General features: G+C 42.8%; 1 protein-coding gene and 1 pseudogene across 2 annotated transcripts in view; one reads left to right on the top strand and one right to left on the bottom strand.

Moving 5' to 3' along the window:
* Positions 1 to 18,563, bottom strand: part of LOC309655336 (putative E3 ubiquitin-protein ligase TRIML2 pseudogene) — a 396,542-nt pseudogene that overhangs the window by 68,329 nt on the left and 309,650 nt on the right. The gene's annotated exons all lie outside the window — the stretch shown is intronic.
* PRKCH (protein kinase C eta) overlaps positions 2,248 to 18,563 on the top strand; it is a 221,605-nt gene continuing 205,289 nt past the window's right edge. The window contains exon 1 of the mRNA XM_082450419.1: positions 2,248 to 2,941. Within this exon, the coding sequence (XP_082306545.1) occupies positions 2,579 to 2,941 (363 nt within the window). The 5' untranslated portion in view covers positions 2,248 to 2,578. The remainder of the gene's footprint in view (positions 2,942 to 18,563) is intronic.

Genomic DNA, 18,563 nt, shown 5'->3' with positions numbered 1-18,563 from the left:
ATCCATCCCCGAGACCTGTCAGTTCCACCCCCTTATCCTCATTGCCGTCACACCACCCGCGTCCCGGTCACCATCTCCTCCCCTCTGGAGTTCGGCAGCAGCCTCCTCTGTGGTCTCCCCACACCTGTGCTTGCTCCTTCCAGCCCATTCTTCACACAGCCCCAGAAAGGATTTTCAAACCCCAATCTCCTCCTGTCCTGGCCCTGCTGAACAGCCTTCCAGAGGTTTCCAGCTCTTCATAGCTAATGTCCAAAAACCTACCACTTCTGGTCAGTCTCGGACCCCGACCCACCTTTTCAGGCTCATTGCAGTCACTTGCCCCTCCAGCCACATGGAATCCTCCCTGTTCCCCAAACAGGTCAAACTGCCCCTTTTCTCAGGAACCCAGAATAAACAGATCCTTCTGCTGTCGATTGTTTTAGGTGGCCCTTCTCTGACTACCCCTGCCCCCCAGGTTACGTTATCCCATGGCACCTTGGCCTGTCCCTCCGCTGCACCCTCTCTTCATTGTTTTTCCTCCCTTGTGGGACTATAAGCCCCAGGAGAGCAGGCAGCATGGCTATCCTGCCCACTGCTCCGTCACCACTGCCCACCTATGCCTGACACTGACCGACAGGGCAAAAACGGAGTATCTTGTGTCTCTCATCACACAACCCTAGGGCAGCTGTATAGCTGGCCACGATTTGGGACAGTCTTCTTTTAGTATTATAGCCCAACAGCAGCAAATCCTTTAGTGGTTCTTAAAGCTAGAGTCCCACTCTTCGGAGGAGAGGATGACAAAGTTGACCCAAATGGTCCCCTTGACCTTTTCTCCTGGAGCACCAGGGCCATGCAGGAACTCCTTGGATGTTTGAGAGCTTGCTTTACAAGCCCTGTCCAAAGCTAAGGTGTCATTAGGATGATGTGTTGCATCCTTGCCTTGTTCTTCTAAGGACATTTTGCTGTTATTTTAAGACAGGCCCTCCCCCACCGACCCATTGTTCTTATTTGTTTTCATTCCATAGTGTGCCTCAGTGAAATGTTGAGAACCTAGGTTAGAGAGCCCCCAAATAGGGCACTATGGGTAGAGGGGCTAGAAAGACTGACCTGCTAGCAGGAGACTGAGTCGCCAGAGAGAATGTAATTAAGTATCTTAAGAATGGCCTAGGCTTTATGGGAGACAAATTGGTTGACCTGGCCCTCAGGGAGTAAGGAGCTCCCAGGGGACAAAAACTGCAGGAGCCCTGAGTGGAGAAAAAAACTGAAGGCTGCCCCCTCTGACTCATAAAGAGAGCAACAGCCGCGAGTGTTCCTAGAAGAGGCGATCGAGCACATGTGCCAGGGACTGTGTGTGTGAACATCTACTGCTCTTGTCATGCAGGGCTGGGTGGACCGGGAATCACCCCGCAGAGGAAGAGATTTATTACGTCCCGGCCATGTCTGTCTTCAGAACTGAACTTTCCTGCTCTTTGTGCAACAAGACACACCTCTCCGAGGAAGGAGGCGGACAGGATTTCCATCATCACTACTGCTCTATTAAAAACACACACACACGCACACACACAACAACCGTGTAATTACTCTCCGCAGGAAAGGTGCACAAACAGGATGGGCCCAAGCTGAACTCGGGGTGAGCCATCCCTGTAAAGATTAGGTAAAGGAACCTCCCCGTCACGCACCCGCCTCCGGCCAGGGCCTCTCCCAGATGGCCACGTTGGGTCGCCAGCCCACCTCCTAGGGTGGGCTGGGGGACGCGGGCGACTCCCAGCCGCGTGGGTTCCCTGCTCGTCCTCCTTCCCGCCTTCCGGCGCTCCCTGGGTCTGTCTCCCAAGCCTCAGGTGTTCGCTCAGGCTGGGCCGCAAGCCCTTCCCTTTATGGCCTGCACCTGGGGTAACTTCCAGCCCAGAGCTCCCCGCCAGACCCCGCTGCAGGGAGCGCGAGCAGAGCGGTGCGAACCGGCCTGCGCCGCGCTCCCCAGGCCGCTTGCGCCCCGCTACTGACCGAACGCAGGGTCGGGCGCCGGCCGCGCGCCGCGCCCCCGGGCTTCGGAGGGCGCGCCAGCCCCGCGCAGGGTTGCCGTGAACTTGGAGCCCGGCGGCGCGAGGCTCCTGCCCGGGATGGGGCGGCAGCTGCTTCCTGGTTTGAAGCTCACCGAGTGGGGGAGAGCGTGAGCCCGCGGAGGCGGGGGCAGGAGCAGAAGCGGGAGGAGGCGGGGGCAGGAGACGCTTGAGGCTCGAGCTAACCGGACGGGTCGCTCCGGCTCTCCGGGGAGAGGCGCTTCCCGGCCCTGGAGAAGGGGCGAGTTCCGCGCGAGCCCCCGGGAGGCTCGAGAGGGACGGTCGGGCGACCCCGGCCCTCTGAGGGCTTGGCGCCCGGCTCCCCTCCTTTCCACCTCGCGAGGGAGGGAGAGAGGGAGGGAAGGAGGGGAGGGAAGGTCCGGCGCGGGAGGCAGAATGGCTGGTCGACGGGGGCTTGGGCTCCGCATTTCCCGGGAGCTGCCTCCACTCCTGCGGCCGCCGCGAGGGCTGGCCTGAACGAGGGCTCCCCGCTCTCCCGCTGCGAGACCGCGCGGCCCCTGGTCTGGGACAGCGGCCCCGGCATGTCGTCCGGCACCATGAAGTTCAATGGCTACTTGAGGGTCCGCATTGGCGAGGCCGTGGGGCTGCAGCCCACCCGCTGGTCCCTGCGCCACTCGCTCTTCAAGAAGGGCTATCAGCTGCTGGACCCCTACCTGACGGTGAGCGTGGACCAGGTACGCGTGGGCCAGACGAGCACCAAGCAGAAGACCAACAAACCCACGTACAACGAGGAATTCTGCGCCAACGTCACCGACGGTGGCCACCTCGAGCTGGCTGTCTTCCACGAGACGCCCCTGGGCTACGACCACTTTGTGGCCAACTGCACCCTGCAGTTCCAGGAGCTGCTGCGCACGGCCGGCGCCTCGGACACCTTCGAGGGCTGGGTGAGTACCTTGAACCCACCCCTTTGTGCCCACTCCGCACCTTCTGCCCCCCTTCATTTTACAAAACTTGCCCGGGGCCCGCTTTCCCATCTTCCCAAGCGCAGGGAATTCCCTCCACTGCGGTCCTCGCTTTGGTTCTCGCCCAGGTGGCCACGGCACTGGTGGTGCGCGAGGGCACAGGTGTGTCTCTAGGAAGCCATCCTGGACACGGTCCCCTTTCGGGATGGCAGCTTGGGCTAACGGGAAGTTGGGGTAGGAGCGGTCACCCCCCTCCGCCCAGACTTTGGGTAAGGACCCCCAACTCTCAGCTTGAGGGTAATACGCAGGAAAGGCAAAGAAGGTGTGATAGATAGGAAAGTGACTTGATTTGGGTAAAGTTTTTTAAGCGCTTCTTAGGAGAAAGCGATACATTCTCGCAGGTCTTATTCATAATGTTTATGGATACGTGTTGGTTCAGCAGCTCAGAGGTGCACACGTGTTTCAGCATGCACATCCATTACATCCCAGAGGTACATAACCTACATTGGCAGGGACTGGAGTGCCTGGGTCTTCGGTTGGCAAAGTTTTGTTTAGCAGTTTTCCAAGGAGATGAGGTTTACGTGTGTTTGTAACTTCAGTTCAGTTTCAGCCTGAGAGCTGTGAGTCCTGCAGTATATGTTTCTGTTGTTATTGGTCTTGAGAGTTGAGAGGGCTCTTCAGCAGTTTGTGAACTGCCCCCCTCCCCTCGCCTCACCTGCTGGTGCTTCTGCATATTGACAGGTAGTTACCCGCAACTTCCTACTTGCCTGTGCTTTTCACATAGTTCCCATGAGGCAAAATTTCTGCTGCAAATAAATTAAAATGTCTAGAGCACTCTACACAGTGCTAAAATGCTTTTGCTTCTTAATCTTCATACTGTTTTTGTGATGCAGGTGTTATCCTTCCCACTCTTATGTGATGAAATGATAATTATGATGAAGTGGTCTGGCCTGGCAAAATGGAGTAAGCCCTTGGAAGACTCTCGGGAGTTCAATGATTTAAATTCTGGAGGATGTCAGTTTTGAGCCCAGAATGGTGACTCAGTATTGAAAACCTGTTTGAAATTAACAAGTGGGGGAATCAGATGGATAATAAGGAAGACTCATTTAGATATTTATTTTCCACTTTGAGGAACTGATAATTTTATCATATACTTTGTAAACTTACAGCTAGCTTGTGGAGTAGTCTCTTAAATAGGAGAAAAAGCCATAATGACTGTTTAACCATATCATCAAATTATATTGAGTTACTTTCCCTTCAGCTGAATTTACTTTGTGGAATTTAGAAGTGGTCTGGAGAGGAATGGCCAAAATAGAGATTGACTTTTTATCCTGTGACTTTCTGGACAGGAAATAGAGGTGAGTCTAGGAATCTGAATGGAATTATTAAATTAGTGTCTGATTAGGAGTTAGGTTGGGCAAAGCTCTAAAAGAACTAGGTTCTGAACTATGGTGGTGCAGACTGACCAATGACCATTAGAAACCTGTTTTCCCAAAGAGATCCTAGACTGGTTCATTTTACCCCTAGTCTGCACATTTGAATCACCTGGGGAGCTTTTCAAAATCCCCACGTTTAAAGACTCTAGACAGGAATCTATGGCTGTGGACCCCAGCAACAGTACTTTTCAGCTCTCCGCGTGATTCCAATGTGCAGTGAAGTTTGAGAACCTGTAGCCTAAATGAAGACCACAAGATAAGGATTGGAAGAAGCATAAGTGTAGGAAGATTCAGGTTACCTGACAAGGTGGGGGTATTTAGAGCTGCCTATTGTCCCACTGGCTGAATAGATTTAAATGTAAATTAAATTTCTATATCTATAATTGTCTGAATTAATTATATTTAGATGTTTAATGTGGTGTTCCGGAAAATATGTGTGTTTCGTAGGGTAGGTCAGCATTTAAATGACCTTAAAACGGGTGATTTGTCAAGACACTCATATTCAATTAGGAGGCAGTTTTTAAAAGTTCTGGCTATTTTGAAACTGTGATGATAGGGTAGAATGGGTAGTGTGTTTCCTTTCTTTTAAAATTTTTTGTTAAGAAAATAATTTTAAGAAAATATTTGGAAATATATGGAATGTTTGTTTTCTAAATGATCCTTTATAGGTCTAAAGGTGGTTTTGAAATTTAGAATTACAGAAGTACTTATTTATCTTTAGCATATTAAATTGAAATGTGTAGTTTTTTCAGAAAGTTACAAATTTACTCCACAATAAATTTATTTGTTGCAATTGAAATTACAAATTGCTAAACTCTAAAAAAAAAAAAAAACTAGCAGCTTAGTTTTGGCTAGATCATGAGAAGAGACAAAAACAGAAGACACCTTTATTATTAGACTAAAACAAAGTTGTTATGCTTTTTTGCTTAACATGCTTTCTGAGTATTAAGAAGATAATCATTGACATTGATTTTGTACCAGTTTCGTCTGTATTACCTTCTAAGCTTGATGAGAGAAAGGGTTAGATCTCTTTCGTGCAGTATATTCCTAGTATCAAGCACAGTGCCTGCCATGGATTAGGCAATCAACTATTTCTTTCCTAACTATACATATTTCATTTAATTTACATTATATCCAAGGAGGTAGTGGGATATAATGTAACAACTAAAGATATTCTTAAACGGAAATTCACAGCATTAAACACTTAAATTAGAAAACATCTCAAAGACCTGAGTTTCCACCTGAAACTAGAAGAGAAGAGCAAATTGAATCCTAAGTAAGCAAAAAGAAAGAAATGTAAAGATAACAGAGGTTAGTTGAAGCAGAAAATAGAAACAGCAGAGAAAAATCAATGAAACAAAAAGCTTGTTCTTTGAAAAAAAAAAAGTAATAAAATTGATAAACCTCAAATGATCAAGAAAAAAAAGACACAAATTACCAGTGTTAGGAATGAGAGAACATCACTATAGATCCTATGGACATTTAAAAAGAAAAAGAATATTATGAATAACTTTATGCCAGGAAATTCCACAATTAGATGAAATGAACAAATTCTTTGAAAGATACAAATGACCCAAACTCATTCAAATAACTTGAATAGCATTATGTCTATTAAGGCAATTGAGTTTGTAGTTAAAAACCTTCCACAATGCAAACTCAAGGTCCCAGAAGGCTTTACTGGTGAGTTCTATCATACATTTAAGGAATCAATATTGCCAACTATACAAACTATTTCAGAAAACAGAAGAGAAGGAAACACATCCCAGCTCATTTCATGAGGCCAACATTACCTTTATACCAAAACTTGATGAAAACATTACAAATAAATAAAACTACAGACCAGTGCCCCTCATGAATATAGATATAAAAAATCTTAAATTTTAGCAAATCAAACCCAGCAATATAGCAAATGATCAAATGGGGTTATAACCAGGACTGCAAGGTTGATTAAACATTTATAATCAATCAGTGCAACTCTTCATATTAACAGAATAAAAAAGGAGATTCATATGATCATCTCAATAGATAGAGAAAAAGTATTTGACACAATTCAATACCCATTCATGATAAAAACTCTCAACAAATTAGTAATAGAAGAGAACTTTTTCAACGTGATGAAGGACAACTGTGAAAAACCTACAGGTAACATGTTAATGGTGAAAAACAGAATGATATTCCCCTAAGATCAGGAGTGACAAGGATAGCTACTCTTACCACTTCTGTTCAGCAGTGTATTGGAGGTCCCAGTCAGTGCCATAGGCAATTAAAAAAATAAAGTACATGCAAAGGAAGAAGTAAAACTGTCTGTAGAAAATTCTAAGACACCTACAAAAGGGCTTCTAGAACCAACAAGCTAGGTTTAGCTAGGTTGCAGGATCCAAACCAATCTACAAAAATCAATTGTTTCTATATATTATCAGTAGACAATCGAAAACTGAAATAGAAAAATACCATTTAAAAGAGCATCAAAATATGAAATTGGATAAAACATGCAAGGCTTGTTCACTGAAAATGACAAACCATCACTGAAATAAGTTAAAGATCTAAATAAATGGAGAGAGATACTGTATTCATAAATGGGAAGATTCAATATTGATAAGACCCCAATTCTTAACAGTTCTTCCCAAGTTGTTCAATAGATTTAATGCAATCCTAGTTAAAATACCATCAAGCTTTGTTGTAGAAATTAACAGACTGATTCTAAAGTTTATATGAACATGTGAAGGACCCAGACTCATCTAAGAATAATTTTGAAAAAGGATGAGTTGGGGGACTTAAACTATCTGATTTCAAGATAACTATAACATTACCATAATTAAGATAATGTGGTATCGGAGTAAAGAGAGTCATATAGATCAGCGGAGTAGAAGAGAGTCTAGAAATAGATTCACACATATATGATCAATTGACTTTCTTTTTTGACAAAGATGTCAAGGCAATTCAATGGGGAAATAATAATTTTTTTCAACAAGAGGTGCGTGAACAATTGAATAGCTATGTGCAGAAACTTGAGCATTGACCTTTACCTCATATCATACACAAAAATTAACTCAAAATGATCATAGACCTAAAAAAAGGATTTTAGCTGTAAAATTTTTATAAGAAAACATAGAAGAAAGATCTTAGTGCCCTTGGGTTCAGCAAACATTTTTTAGACAGGACACAAAAAAGCAAGTACTATAAAAAAATCAAATCAGACTATTACAATTAACTATTGCTTTTCAGAAGATACTTACGAAAAAGAAAACACAAGCCACTGACTGGGAGAAATTATTTGCAACATGTAAATCAGACAAGGGACTTTAAACGGGAATATATAAAAACTCTTAAAACACAATGAGAAAAATATTCAATTTAAAAATGGGACAAAGATTTGAATAGGCACCCTTCATGGAAAATAGCACATTAAAAGATTAGTCAAGGAAAAGTAAATTAAAACCAAAACCCATGGGAAAGGCTAAAATTAAAGAGACTGATCATACCAAGAGTTGGTGAGGAAGTGGAGCAACTGGAACTCTCATATACTACTGTGCAGGATATAAAACAATAGTCACGTTAGAAAACACTTTAACAGTTTCTTAAAGTGTCAGTTACCATGGGACCTAGCTACTCTTAAGTACTTACCAAGAGAAATGAAACCATTTATACAGAGACTTGTACATGAATATTCACAGCTGCTTTATTTGTGATAGCCCCTAAACTGGAAAATGTCAGTCAACAGGTGAATATTTAAATTTATTTTATTTATTTATTTTTGGCTGCGTTGGGTCTTTGTTGCTGCGTGCAGGCTTTCTCTAGTTGCGGCGAGCGGGGGCTACTCTTCGTTGAGGTGCACTTGCTTCTCATTGAGGTAGCTTCTCTTGTTGAGGAACACGGGCTCTAGGCACGCGGGCTTCAGTAGTTGTGGCTCACGGGCTCTAGAGCGCAGGCTCAGTAGTTCTGGCACACGGGCTTGGTTGCTCTGCGGCATGTGGGATCTTCCTGGACCAGGGGTCGAACCCGTGTCCCCTGCATTGGCAGGTGGATTCTTAACCACTGTGCCACCAGGGAAGTCCCCAACAGGTGAATATTTAAACAAATTGTGTATCTATACAATGGAATACTACTCAGTAATAAAAAGTGATGAACTGTTGATACACGTAACAATATGGATGAATCTTAAAATATGTAATTTACATATTGAAAGAAACCAGACATAAAAGAGTACATACTGTATGATTTCATTTACGCAAAATTATGGAAAATGTAAACTAGTTTGTAGTGACAGGAAGCAGATCAGTGGTTGCCTGGGAATGGGAGAATGAAGGTGATGGAGGGATGGATTACAAAGGAGGCACAAGGAAACTTCTGAGCGAGATGAATATATTCATTATTTTGATTGTGCTGATGATTTCACAGTTATATACTTACGTCTAAGCACATCAGATAGTTCACTGTTAAGTGTGTGCACGTTGTTGCGTGACAGTTATACTCAATAAAGCTGAAGGGAAAAAACGTTGAGGATTTATTATCCTTATTTTACCAAAGAAGATATTAGGTAAATAAGTGCCTGAATTAGATTTGAGCCAAGGCTGACTCTTGAAAACTACGTTGCCTCTTTAGTGCAAAAAATATTATCAGAGTAGAAGCATTAAAAAAAGCCAAATTCATTAAATACAGTTTCTGACTTTTGGGCACAGTCTCATTTTCTAAATTATCACTGTCAGCTTTTTTTCTGTTTCTTCTAGAACCGGTTTATTTTGCATAATTTCTTGAACTTCTAAAACCCAAAAGTTTGTCTAAGTTAAAACCTTATCTTCTCCTTTCACAGATTTGCTCTGTATTCGCTGACTTTCCAAATGGGGACCAGCACTTAATACTTAGTGCAGAGCATAGGGACATGGCAGGAGGCAGGAGGAGCTGGAGGCTGCGTCATGGAAAGGCCTTGGCATCCCCTCAGGAAGGAAGGACCTGCTTGGCAGTATCCCAGGCTGTTTTCCTGGTTCAACCCTCCTGAAGACATTCTGTTCCCTACAGCACTGGAGGGCTGCTTTCTCTCAACTCAGTGAGGTTACCTATTTAGTAGTCTTGGTTACCTGTTTAGTAGTCTTGTCAAGGGAAGCAGCCAGGTTACCACTCGGCAATCGTTGATTATCTTTGCCCTTGATTCCTGGATCCAGGTACATGAATTTATAGCATCAGATTGAATCTTCTAGATTCATTATCTAGCGGTTCATTCTCTTTTGTACTTTGTGGTACAGTTATTCATTCTCAAAATAATTTTTTTCAGAGCCGATTGGTGAGGAGCGTTTAGGGAAGAAACATATTTTAGCGTCTCTAGGAAGGTTTATCCCAGTGTACGTGAATTGTGTTGGATATATTGTGTCTTCAGTTTCATGGTAAGAATTTTGCTGCAGTGGAGCTGGCTGTTTCTCATCATGGTTAAGTTGTGGCTCAGATGTTCCCCCCTCAGAGAACACCTTCCAGACCATATTATTATCTGTCACCCTTCATTGCACTCATCCCTCTCTGAGATCATTCTGTTAATTTATTTTCTTATTTTACCTTCCGCCTTTAGGGTATAAACACCTTGAGAGCAGGGACCCCCACCTGTCTTAGTCACTGTCCTAAGTCCAGCATCTTGAGCAGTGTCTGGTATATAGTAGGCACTAAATCTCTGTTGAAATGTGATTTTGGAGCAAGTAAAGTATAAGCACTTTGGAAGGATCTTGACTTAAACATTTTATTCATCTTTTTTAAAAAATTAATTTATTTATTTTTGGCTGCACTGGGTCTTTGTTGCTACACACAGGCTTTCTCTAGTTGTGGCGAGCGGGGGCTACTCTCGGTTGCGGTGCGCAGGCTTCTCATTGCTGTGGCTTCTCTTGTTGTGGATCACAGGCTCTAGGCGTGTGGGCTTCAGTAGTTGTGGCAAGCGGGCTCTGTAGTTGTGGCTCATGGGCTCTAGAGTGCGGGCTCAGTAGTTGTGGCGCACGGGCTTAGTTGCTCCGTGGCATGTGGGATCTTCCCGGACCAGGGCTCAAACCCGTGTCCCCTGCACTGGCAGGCGGATTCTTAACCACTGCACCACCAGGGAAGTCCCTATTCATCTTTCTAAAAACAAAATGAAAGTAATTCGGGAGTGACCAGTTATTACAATGATCACAGTGTCCCTTGTAAAAAATCAATTAATTACATACCAACTTGCACTTGAAAGACTGGACCAGATTCTTGTGTCCTTTGAATATGATAATGGATGGAAAACTGTTTGGAGAATTCTTTGCTTTTGCTTATTTTAAAAGACTATGATTTCTAAACCTGTTAATATGGTGTAACTTTGTTCACTGGTAGTTTGTGAGCCCGACATGTTAAATTCGGTTGTGCTTCAACCCTGGAGAGCTAATGAGGTCGGTGGGCAGAGTGAATCATTATAACTCTTAGTACAGTTTTGGTATCTAGCAAATGTTTAGAATGATGACTAGTTGTGATAGTAAAAGTGCAGTACTTTTTAATGAGATGGGAAGCATTTATGTAGAATCAGAGGAGTGCCTTGGATTTTCTGTAGTCTTTCTTCTATTTTGTAAAACAGTTGGCTAGGTCTGGTACTCCATTTGTGTTGGCTGCTTGCTCCATTTTATTAGAATATGATAAAAATGAGGCCTGAAAGTCAGTTCCTGACCACTTTCTTTCCACTTTCATCATTGCTGTATCCAAAATGATCTTTCTCAGTTGCCGAGCTGATAGTCATTCCTTTACTTAAAACCCTTCAGTGGTTCCCCACTGCCCTTAGATAAAATGCAACTCTTCAAAATGCTATAGAATATTCTGCATGATCTGGACCCCGATTTCCTCTTCAGCCTTATTGCTTACCTCACCCCATCCCACACTCCATGCTCCAGCCACAATGAGCAGCTTTCAGTTCCTCAAGAGCGACCATGCTAATTCCTACTTGTGCTTCAGGTCTCACCATAGACCTCACTTTACCCAGGAAACTTTCCCTGACATTCCAAGTCTGGGTTTGATCCTCCTCCTCCTCCTTCGTGTTCCCTCAGCATCCTAAGATCTCCACTGCCCACTTCCCCTCTATCCTGAAAGGATGGATATATGAATGGATTGGGCTCTCATGGAAGTGTATGATATTGGTCAGAGGAGTTCAGGGTTTAAAAGTGTGGGTGACTGACTGAGATTCATCCCCTCTGCTCCTGGGGTAGCTACTCTAACAGACTATTACATGTTTCTCTATGAAATGCCAAGCCCTAGGTGAGCTTTCATGCACCATTGAGCATGTCCTATATACCAGACACTGTGCTCTACCTTGGAGAGGCAAGTGGGCAAGATAGACATGGTCCTTTTCTTCACAGGCCTCATAGTTCCAAGGGGGAGAGAGATTGGGGAGGTAGGGGGGACAGCAACCAGGAAATGACAGAACAGAAGTAAGGACTAAGATGCTGGTGAGTGCCTGCTTTGGGGAGACCAGAAACATTTTCCTGGAGGAAAAACAGTTGATTTTTAAGGCTCCAGCATAGATAGGATGGCCACAGGCCTGCTTCAGTTAAAGGACTGTGAAAAATCATCCCTCAAAAGAAGATAAGGAACGTCTGACCTAATAATGCTTTCCCAAAGAGACATCACAGATCCCTTTTGAAAGGTAAACGTTCCTGACCCACAGAAATCTTTCTATCGTCTGAAAGTTTGGAGGGAACTGAGTTTCAATATCTATGAACAGATGACCCAAAAGAACATTTAACTCCCCAAGACAGAAAACAGTAACACCCTTTTTGAACCATCAAATACCCCCAAGCTTTGTACAGGTCAGAAAAGAATCACTGATGTTGAAGCAGGAGGGTCTAGTTCAGAACAGCAACAAAAAGCCTGACAGCTCTTAGGCCCATGGACAGGCTACAGATGTATTCATTTGGCAGTGATGTTTTTAACATTCAGTCCGAAGGCATTTAGTTCTGTGGTGCTCTAGTTTGCCACAGACCCCACCACCCCCTAATACTCAGTCCCCTTGACTCATTACCTGCTTGGTCCTGGGAAATTTTTGAGTTTTTGAACCTACTATAGCTCAATCCTTTGTTTTCAGAATGTGGAAACCAAAGCTCCAGCCAAAGCTTTACTGTTGCCTTAGCTCATGTGATGTGTGACAGACAGACACACTTAACCATCTACATAGATATGAAGATGTACTTATTTCCTTTTATTTAGATATGTATTAATTTATTAATTTGTAAATACATTCAGTTAGATATTTATTTACATATATATATATTTGTGTCCTAAAATTTTAGTGGAAGCTGGCTTATTAGTAAATACATGGGAAGTTAACTTTAACTGTAAATTAGTATAGTATTAACTACCCAATTAAAGAAACTCTTTGTATTTCATTGTACAGCTTCCAGCAATATATAGGTACTGTTCTGTGAGAGTCAGGAGAGCTGGGTTCAAGGTGTGGCTTTGCCATCTGTCAGCTGTGACTGCAGGCAAGCCTCTGTGTATCAGGGTCTCGGCTCCCTAGTTTCTATCAGGAGGGGGTTGCACTGGAATCTCTCTAAGGACCCTTCCATCTCTAAAGCTTCTGCCTCCATATGTTAGGCAGTTACATCAGTTCTTTGCTTTAGGAGTAACTGGTTTGGTTTTAAACAGTCAAAATGACTTATATCTTCTCAAAGTTAGTAACTCCTAAGAATTCAGTTGGTACAAATCTAAATTGCTCAGGCTTGGACAGGATTTAACTCATGTCTAAATGACTTTCAGCATTGGTAGTGATGTTGGTGTTATTTCCTTGGCTTAGAATCAGCCTTAAGGAATTACAGTGGGTCCTCATTTCAAGCCATGCAGTTATATTTCTTTTTTTTTTAAAATTTATTTATTAAGGTATTTATTTTTGGCTGCGTTGGGTCTTCATTGCTGCGCACGGGCTTTCTCTAGTTGTGGCGAGCAGGGGCTACTCTTCGTTGCGATGCGTGGGCTTCTCATTGCGGTGGCTTCTCTTGTTGCGGAGCACAGGCTCTAGGCACGTGGGCTTCAGTAGTTGTGGCACGCGGGCTCTAGAGCGCAGGCTCAGTAGTTGTGGCGCACGGGCTTAGTTGCTCCATGGCAATGTGGGATCCTCCTGGACCAGGGCTCGAACCCGTGTCCCCTGCGTTGGCAGGCGGATTCTTAACCATTGCGCCACCAGGGAAGCCTATATTTCTTGATTTACACTAATGGGCTCCTTGTTCTATGGGATGGTAAGTTATGTCCCTGTTTTCTCGCATCAGAGAGTGACTGAGAATCCCACCATTTGAGCTTTTGCTAGAAGCCATTCTCACTAGCATGGTAATTAATGCTTTGTTGTCATGAAATGTCTGTAGCCACCAGTCTATCTATCCACCCTAGGTGATGACAAATACTATAAATCACTTGTAGGACAGACATTTTAATTAGATGGAGGAATGGGCCCAAAGGTATTGGCTATTGTAGTGTTTAAGTGCTATACTGAAGAATTTTATGAGACGGGAGATTTTTGTTGAGAATTGTGGTACTATCCAGAGAGATTTATCAAGAATTATGTTAGTGTGTTTCTGTAGCACCTGTAAATTAGAGCAGTGATTGTCAGAGCACGTAGGCTGTTTTAGTAGAAAGACTAAACTGTGCTTTTATTATGTGTTGCCTTCTGGAAAGTTCCTTTGATTTTCACATAAGTTTCACCCTTGCACAACTTTGACCTTACAGGGAGAGAAATGCTTAAGAGGTAACCAAAGGTGTTTAGTTTGTGCTGCGGTAAAAAAAAATTAAGAAATTTGCTATAGGATAGAACCATGGCCAACATGAGCCCCTTGTAATTACTTTAATGAAATAAGTCACATGGGGCCAGTGTGAGCATACTCTAGACCTAGTGTCTGTTCTCCAAGTACTTAAACCAAAACCACAAAGCTGAATTTTTATTTGCAAGTCGTGTATATCTCTTGTACTTGCTTGTCGCTATTTCTGCATCTCTCTCGTAGCACTTACATTTGATGTGCCTCTGTCCTCACACTGGGCTTTGGTGTTCTTGCCTGTGATGCTGGGGTCTGGGCAGCCAGTGCTCTGTGGCCCCTTCCAGTATCAGAGTTAATGTGGTTCTGGTCATTTTTCCATTGGACAATGCAAATTCTGCTCCCTTCTGAAATGTCTTCTGGAGATTGTTCTGCTGATACTCAGATTTGTTCCAGGCTCTGAAATTATTTTTGAAAGAGTACACAAAAGCCATATTAGCAGAATTTCCTAAACAAAATGCATTTATTAATTTGTGAGCTGTGGACCTCTTAAGTGCTTTATTTTTTATTACTCTTGTTCCATCACAGTACAGAAGAGTTCAGAACAAATTTTTAGCAGAAGCAGTGCTTCTGAAACTGTTTTTGAACCCTGGACCGTTTTAGTGATGTTAAAAGCTATGGACCCTGTTTCTAGAAAAATGCACGTGTGTGCATATTGCCAGCATGCTGGGAAAAGTGTCATCAGGTTAGTGGTCCCCTGAAGCCTGACTGTGGACACACGGCTTCAGGTTAAGAAATTCCAATGAAAAAAAAGAAAAAAAAAGAAATTCCAATGAAAAGTGTCAAAAATAAGGTTTTTATTAATTCCTAATTCCTAGGGCATTGTACTGATATTTTCCCCTGCAATTAGAGGACATTTTCACTTCAACTAATTATAGGAGACAGTTAACTAGTAGAAAAGAGAAGCTATAAATTTTAGAGAAAAAAGATGTAAAGTGTGTTCTCACTTCTGGCTCCTGGTGAAATATACTAGATAATGACCCATTTTAGGACCTATTTGGTTGTGTTATATAGGTATTTTCAAAAGTCTCTACTGTTGAAGGGGTTTCTTTGAGGTTTGCAAAGATGAAAAGTTAAAAAAAAATAAAAACTAGGACAGTTTGAGTGACCTTGGCTTGGTGTCTTTTGTTAATATAAACTTTTCCCCTGTAGAAAGTGATAGGATTTATCTGTATACTTAAAACATTTACCCTGTTCTTGAGCTGTACTGGGCCTTACGGTGAACCGCTGTGTTAGTCCAAGACAAAATGATGAAATCAGTGATGCTTGCCTGTTCCTCTTGCCCTGTGACCCCTGGTCTCCTATGGCCTGGGTCCCTATGACCCAACAAGATTTTCTGATTCTGCCCTGAGTTCCAGCTCACCTTGCTGAGACCTTGGAAAACAACCTGATGGTGGTAGAAATTGAGCTGAATGGAGGGCACCCAGGGCGCAGCCCCCTAGCTAGTTGAAGGTGAAGCTTGAATTTAGCTCTCTGGACTTCAAGATTCTTTCCTGATGCCACTTTAGTGTGTGATGGAGGCAGCAGGAAAGCCATTCAATCATTCATAGATCTTTATTGAGCACCTGCTGTGTGCCTGACTCCGTTCTAGGTGTTACAGATGGGGCAGAGAACACAACATCCAGAATTTCGGCTCTCACGGGGCTTCTACCCTCTCATGAAGAGACAGATAATAAGCAAACAAACAAAACACAAAAAAATAACAAATCGTGGTTAGGTGCTAAGTGGAGAATTAAAACAGGGTGATGTGATGGAGTGTGGCAAGGTGACTGCTTTACCTAGAATGGATAGAGGACTCAAGAGAAGGTGACATTTTGGCTGAGACCCAAGTGGCAAGAAGCAACTAGCCACGTGAAGATTACAGAGAGCATCCCAGGCAGAGGGGACAGCTAAGGCAAAGCCCCAAAGGTGGCAACAGGCTTGACATGTGGAGGAACAGGCAGAAGGTATTAGAAAGAGGATAGACTTCATATTAGCAAGTGCAGTAGGTTAACCCCAGCTCTGCCACAGTGAACCAGTCCCTTCAGCTCTATTGCCCCTTCTGGAAAATGGTGCTAAAGTTAGATAACTCTTAGGATTGGTGTGAAGATTAGATTTAATACATTAAACATGCTCAGCACAAAATAGGCCCTCAAGAAATGGTAGCTTTGGCTGCTTTTAATCTCCCAAGGAAACTGATATTTTGACAAGGGCCTTCTGAAAATAATATTGGCCAAGGAAAGACATTCAGATGGTTGCACTTTAGACAATGAAGGTGACGATGTAAACATTTCCTGGGAATAGCGTCTGCCTGCTCTCTACCTCTTTCAGTGCCATATTTTCCAAAAAAAAAAAAGAGTAGGGGAAAGGAAACAAAGACACTAAAGTTTATTCAAGATTCTTGAATTTTTGAATGATATATTTATTTTCTATGGAGTCATAAGTATTAATGGAAAATTTTAATACTTAGAGGGATAGGATAATTGTACTGCAGTGATATAATTGATAGGGCCCCAGGTGTTTTTATTTTATTTTTTTTTAGGAAACTATCAGTATAAATGTATGGATGAGAATTAATAACCATGGTGCCAGTAATGATAAAGGAAATAAAACCTAAAAAATTATGAATAAGTGGATACAGTTGATTCTTGTTGACTACTGAAAGCTCATTTACCTTATTGACTATAATTTTGTGAATTAATTCTGGATAATTTTGTCTATTTTGAATAATTTTGGATCATGCCTATTTTGGCATCTCCCTGATCTCCGGAATTTCTGACTGTCCCTTCAATATCCATTTGGTCTGTGTTCAATGTAAAAAGACACATTAGCATTTGCCTAAGCCATATAAGATGCATATTAAGATTCTGCATATTAAGATGCAGAATCTACAATGAGAGAGTCATAGCACACAAATACTGGCTTTGAGGAATATTTATTGGACAACCACCATAATTAGCAGTGCATCATAGTGTGATGGTTGGGTGTCAGCCAGATTGGGGTTCAGCTATTTGTTTTGCCTCTTATTGTAGAGGCCATTTAACCTCTGCTAGCCCCAGCTTTTTCATCGTAACATAGTACCTACCTCACAGGGTTATGTGACAATATAGTGAAGACTTATGTAAACCATCTAGCACAGTGCATGACACATACCACTACAGAAGAATCATCAATGTCACAATTACTACCACCACCATCACCACTCTACCCCAGTACTTAAATATGAAGTCATGAGCCCAGCCTTTTCTGAAATTAACTCTGAAAACAGTATGATATTTATTTACCTAGAATTTTGGTGTTTTTAATTTTAAGGAATTTAGAGTTTAGAATATTTAGAATTTTAGAAGGGATTTTTGAGTCCAGCCTTCTTGCCGTGTTTGCTTTTTATTTAAGATTCTGAAGTGTAAATCAGCGGATGGTTACTGGTGGAAGAGGAGATGGTTTCCTTATCCTCGGTTTGGGGTAAATGCTGCACAAATGTCCATTCTGAAAGATCTTGCAAGGAATCTGGGGAAATGAAGCTGGAATTACTGTAGTTGCAATGTTGGCCAAAGTTAGTTTATGGAAAATCTTGAATTTGAGTCTGTTGGTTTGCTCATCTGATATTGGACAGAGAGAAGGTTCTGAGTTAGGGTGAGTAATCAGAAAGAAGTAAAGTTGCAACATTTTAGTTGCAAAAGTCTGATGGAGCCCCCTTTCAAAAGCTGAAGTGAGCACGTTTATTGCTGCAGTTGAGAAAAGATGGTAAATAGCCTCTTTAAATAGGCATTAAAAGACATTTCCTTGATTTAAGTTTGAACATGTAATGCATTGGATGGGAATTGTTCTTTCATGCTTTCAAGGAGGAAAACTACAATTTTAACAGTGCATAGTTTGAACTTGTGGATTTCTGGGTGAATCAAAGATGCCAACAATTTTGATTTGTTTTACAGAAAATATGACGATTTCCCCCTATATCGATTCCCTCTAGTTTTATCTGTCGACTTGAGACTTGTTTGGGGTCCTAGATCTTTTACAGGTGATTTTAAGTTAGAGGTTTTCTGATATGAAAATATTTAATTTTTCAGAGCACAAGTTTCATCTGCTCCATAGTAAGGGCCAACAGTGTTCATAGTGATGTTCAGCACAGCCTTGGTTTTGGCTGTTCAGAAGCCTTGGTTAGCTCTTTGGCTTTGTGGAGAATACATTGTTTTTGAGTCTCCTTGCTGGGCCTCCTTGCCTTCTTGTCATGTACTTCCTGTACCTGGGTTGTGGTCATATTGATTTGCTGGGGCGCTGCTGTTGCAGATATCTGGGGGCGAGTGAGAATTTGTTCGTGGGTGTTGCCCTGACTTTGTCCGCTGACCTCCTTTCAGCCCAGTTGTACCGCTATCTGTGTGAGCACTAGAGACCCTCAGCGGCTCCCTGGTC

The sequence above is a fragment of the Balaenoptera physalus genome, assembly GCF_965194825.1.
Source record: "Balaenoptera physalus genome assembly, chromosome: 2".
In the NCBI taxonomy this organism is placed as follows: Eukaryota; Metazoa; Chordata; class Mammalia; order Artiodactyla; family Balaenopteridae; genus Balaenoptera; species Balaenoptera physalus.
The sequence above is the reverse complement of the archived record's forward strand: the minus strand, read 5'-3'. Positions and strand labels throughout refer to the sequence as shown.